The sequence below is a fragment of the Aegilops tauschii genome, chromosome 6 (genome assembly GCF_002575655.3).
Source record: "Aegilops tauschii subsp. strangulata cultivar AL8/78 chromosome 6, Aet v6.0, whole genome shotgun sequence".
In the NCBI taxonomy this organism is placed as follows: Eukaryota; Viridiplantae; Streptophyta; class Magnoliopsida; order Poales; family Poaceae; genus Aegilops; species Aegilops tauschii.
The window spans coordinates 477,497,372-477,502,390 of record NC_053040.3 but is presented as its reverse complement, the minus strand read 5'-3'; the positions used below and the strand labels follow the sequence as shown (position 1 = coordinate 477,502,390).

Sequence of the window (5,019 nt, the reverse complement as noted above, 5' to 3'; positions counted from 1 at the left end):
CAAGCAATATGGCCGAATGCTTCAATAGGGTGCTCAAAGGTGCACGTGGATTACCCGTGACGGCAATAGTTCAATACACATTTGACAAGATGAATGCGTACTTTGTAAAGTACTCGATGGAAACCGATGCACAGATAGCGGGTGAGAACCCACGGAAGTACAAGTACAAGTTCCCACCCAAAGTTGATGAATGGTTGGTATTTCAATCACGGAAGGTGGACTCAGAAGAAGCTATATTATATGACAACGAAGAGTGGAAGTACGAAGTGAAAGAACCAGGAGGAACCACAAACGATGGCCGGCAACATGGAGGTTGGGCTTTCAAGGTGTTGTTAACACAATGTGATTGCACTTGCGGGAGGCCATTGTTGCTTCATCTCCCATGCTCACACTTGTATACCGCCGGTCGCGTTAGGAATGTGGACATCAATCACCCACGCACCGTGAGGGAGTCAGAGTTCTTAATCATGACGGTCAAGAAAACATGGGCTCCTCGCTTTCACCCATACCTTGACCAATCACAATGGCCGGAGTATCATGGAGTTCAACTATGGCCGGATCCGGAGTTGAAGGTTGTTAAACGGGGTAGACGTAAGACAAAGCGTCTTAGAGGCGACATGGACGGATGGGGCCATGGTGGCCGCCGCGAAGCGGGCAACGACCAATTCCAAGAGCCTCGTGAGAGCTCCCGTTGTGGGGAGTGCAAAGGTCATGGCCACAACAAAAGAAAATGTACGAAACCAAGGAAAAGGTCCAAGAAAAATGATGCAAGCACAAGCCAACAAGGAGCTACACAAGGGAGCCAACCAAGTGGTAGCCAACCTAGTGGTAGCCAACCTAGTGGTAGCCAACAAGTGCCAAGCCAACCTAGTGGTAGCCAACCTAGTGGTAGCCAACAAGTGCCAAGGCAACCAAGTGGTAGCCAACAAGTGCCTAGCCAACCAAGTGTTAGCCAAAGAGGATCTAGGAAACAAAGAGGTCGGCAACTTGGACTTACAAGAGGCCGTGGTGGTGGTAGAGCTCGTGGTGGTGATCTAGGCCGTGGTGGTGGTAGAGCTCGTCGTGGTGGTAATGGCCGTGTGATGGTCTCGGCCTTGGTGATGGTCTTGGCCTTGGTGGTGGACTTGGCCGTGGTGATGGACAAGGGCAAGTTCATTATAGAGGAATGTTTGGATACCTAGATGGACCGTTTTCATATGTTCCTCACTAACTATAATGGATCATATGCACATGTTTTTTCATATGTTCTTCTTTTTCATATGTGCTTCCATTTGTTCTTATTGTCCTTGCTAACCATTATGTTTCACTCATTGTAGGTATGGCGGCTTCCCAACCCAACAAACCAACGATGAAGGTGGATGGCGAAGATGAGATGGCGGGATGGTGGGAGAAGGTTGTGAAGAAGCTTAGAGAGGAGGATGCAGCCAAGCTAAAGAAGAAGAAGGAAGAGGAGCTTGAGAAGGAGAGGAAGCGAAAACAGACTGCGGCAAATGCGATGCGCGCTAGGGAGCAAGCGTTGATGAGGAAAGTTGAGGAGGCACAGAAGAAGCGTCAACAGGATTTTGAAGAAAGAACCATGAAGCTTTGGGCAATTGCAGCTGAAAAAGAAGAGAGGGACAATAAGATATTCATGGAGAGGGTGGTTAAGGAGGCTCACCTCATAAGAAAAAGGGAGGAGGAAGAGGAAGAAGAGAGGAAGAAGAAGAAGGGAAAGGGGCCTTGCTCTACGCAATAGAGCTATGTCATCCTCTTCGATTTGGTTGTGAACTACTATGTCTCATCTTCGATTTGGTTGTGAACTACTATGTCTCCTCTTCGATTTGGTTGTGAACTACTATGTGCCGTGAACTACTATGTCTCCTCCTCGATTTGGTTGTAAGAACTACTATGTGCCGTGAACTACTATGTCTCCTCCTCGATTTGGTTGTAAGAACTACTATGTGTCGTGAAGTACTATGTGTTATGAACTACTATGTGTCATGAAGTACTTCGTGCATATGTTCTTTTCACAGTTGTTTGCTTGCTACGTATCAATCCTACTTCACATCTGGGCGCTGCAATCTACAGTTGTATGGCAAGTTACAGACCTGTGCAGCGCCTAGCCTGGAGGCGCCACACTCTATAGTGCAGCGCCTGGCAGCTAGGCGTTGCACAGTAGGGTGTGGCGCCTCCAGGCTAGGCGCTGCACAGGTCTGTAGCTATCCAGACAGCAACAGAAGGTATGGCAAGTTACAGACCTGTGCAGCGCCTAGCCTGGAGGCGCCACACTCTACAGTGCAGCGCCTGGTTGCTAGGCGTTGCACACTATAGTGTGGCGCCCCCGAGCTAGGCGCTGCACAAACACTTAGCGAATTTTTTGTCTCAAACTGGAGGCCTACCTTCTGTGGTTCCCTGGATAGCTACATTCCTGTGCAGCGCCTAGCCCGGAGGCGCCACACTCTACAGTGCAGCACCTGCCAGCTAGGCGTTCCACAGTAGAGTGTGGCGCCTACAGGCTAGGCGCTGCACAGGTCTGTAGCTATCCAGACAGCAACGGAAGGTATGGCAATTTACAGACCTGTGCAGCGCCTAGCCCGGAGGCGCCACACCCTACAGTGCAGCGCCTGGCAGCTAGGCGTTGCACAGTAGGGTGTGGCGCCTCCGGGCTAGGCGCTGCACAGGTCTGTAACTAGCAGCGCCTGGCAGCTAGGCGTTGCACAGTAGGGTGTGGCGCCTCCAGGCTAGGCGCTGCACAGGTCTGTAGCTATCCAGACAGCAACAGAAAGTATGGCAAGTTACAGACCTGTGCAGCGCCTAGCCTGGAGGCGCCACACTCTACAGTGCAGCGCCTGGCAGCTAGGCGTTGCACAGTATAGTGTGGCGCCCCAGAGCTAGGCGTTGCACAAACACTTAGCGAATTTTTTTGCCTCAAACGGGAGGCCTAGCCTGGAGGCGCCACACTCTACTAGGTCATTTTCAGCCACAGTTCAACAATTCGTATAATAAACATTAAGGTTCAAAGAGGGTTCACCACAGACATCATTTCTTAGAAAGGACCATCACGATAAGTTGAAGTTTAGCATAGAGCTACCACCACTCCAATTTCAACGACATAACAAATTCCACATTACTAATAGCTACGACCACTCAAGTTCAACGACATAAAAAATTCCACTCTAAGTTCAACATTATAAAAAAATGACGATGACTAGTGCTTTCTGCGCTTGCTGGCTCCTCCCCCCTCTTGACGCTTATCTTCTTCACCTTCCTAGGAAGAGGAAACCGCTCCGGCTCCGGCTCCGGCTCCGGTTCATCCACGTCATCTACATAGTCATCCAAAGCCGCCATCCGCAAGGTGCCGACCGTCCTTTTGCCTCTTTGGCCTCTTTGGGTGAATTCTTCAGGTGTGTACTTGTTGATTCCCGTCCTAGGCTTCAACTCGTATGCAGACCGAGCCTGGTACGTCCCCACGGTCATATCATCAGCAACCTATGCATCAACAGAAGATATGGAAAGACCGTGTGTGAGGATATAGTTAGCAATGCATCAACAAATGGATATATATCGTCATGACATACCTCTTGGGTGACCACACCCACGTCCTCATCCTCGAAAGGTTCACCATGGCCCTGCCCCGAAGCGGGATCTGATGGTGTCGCCGACCTAGACCGTTCTGGTGATACATACTCGGGGTCACGACAACCGAAAAGGTTTGATAGCCGCCTTAACTTTTGGCCCTGGCGCTGCACATGTACAAGTGAATGAGACATGGAACGTAGCAACAAATGTTAAGTGCTAGTTTGAAGGAGATGTGAACCTTAATGAATGCTCGAAGTGCACCTTCCCCATCGCTTTTGCCAGCCGGGGTTGTTTCCAGAATAGTCTCGGTCTCATCAGCTGCTTTCTTGATCTGGGCACGCTATGAACAGAAACGGTATCAAAGTGTTAGGCAAGCGAAGATGTGAATAGTGCGAATGGAAAAGCAAAAAGGGCTAACCACAAAGTTCATCATTGGAGCTGAAGGGATCACTGAGTTGCCTTTCCTGACTAATGCGTTGTACTGGTGCTGGGCTACCTCATCAAAAACGGTGGGTTCTTCCAGAATCTCCTCAGCATACGCCGGCTTGCATACCTCCACGCGGGTACTTGCAAGAAACCATGTGAGATAGTTGTTGAACGCGATCGGGCAGTGCTCACGAAGCTGGGCTCGTTTTCCAGCCCTTGCTTGCTCCACACTAAGAGCGAACTGCACGACATACTTCCTGTGATGCTTGGCCCAATCCTTGATCTTCCGCTGCTTTTTCCTATCCAACCTGCAAGTTAGAAACAGAATATTAGCATCATCGAAACCGTCGAGAAGCTGCTAAGTGCTCAAGGTTAATTATATCTTACGCGTGTAGCAACTTGTCCGTGTCCTCCCACTCCGGCGGGTGTGGCTGGAACAAACCAAACTGGCGGAACACCCGATGTGGCAGGTGAAGCTCAACCGCCCAGTTGCATATCAGTGGGCACCGCATATGCCAGAGATCCCTATCCCTAGTGCACATCGGATTCAGCCTGAACTCTATAGGGTTACCAAAACTCTCTCCTTTTCCATACGGCTCCCATTCCACCTGCAAAATGGGATTGAATGCAAAATTGATATCGAGTTACGATACAAGCATGATAATCGCTTATGCAATGTCGGTTCACCTGCTCAGGCGTGATCGTGTCCAGCTCGCTCTTGTACAACTTGTACATTACCGAGGGATCATCCGTCGTCTCATTTAACACATCCCACTTGTAAGCCCAAGTGGGGAGCCGTAGTGGGTCGTCTTTGTCGTCCCAATCCTCGTACTTCACGGTCTTCGGTCGTCCAACCGGCAAACGCTCCCAGCTCCATATGGAAAGTGCGAGCAGACAACCACCAATACCTCTAGTGTGCCTACAACAGGCTTCGTCTAACTGCCCATAAAAGCGAACATGGTCAAATTTGCCGCAAGAGCGCATTGATAATGTATCAATGAAGTGAAAAGGAAACAACTTCATACCTGTCGATAC

General features: G+C 49.9%; 1 protein-coding gene across 1 annotated transcript; it reads right to left on the bottom strand.

The window, feature by feature from the left end:
- Nucleotides 1-2,668: 2,668 nt before the first annotated feature.
- Nucleotides 2,669-4,661, bottom strand: LOC141026226 (uncharacterized). Its single transcript, XM_073502220.1, has 6 exons — nucleotides 4,372-4,661; nucleotides 3,977-4,292; nucleotides 3,797-3,898; nucleotides 3,558-3,722; nucleotides 3,244-3,468; nucleotides 2,669-2,743 (listed from the first exon to the last, which is right to left on the bottom strand). Exons 1-6 carry the CDS (start codon nucleotides 4,524-4,526, stop codon nucleotides 2,669-2,671), a joined length of 1,038 nt encoding a protein of 345 aa, XP_073358321.1. The 5' UTR covers nucleotides 4,527-4,661.
- Between the last annotated feature and the right edge of the window lie 358 nt (nucleotides 4,662-5,019).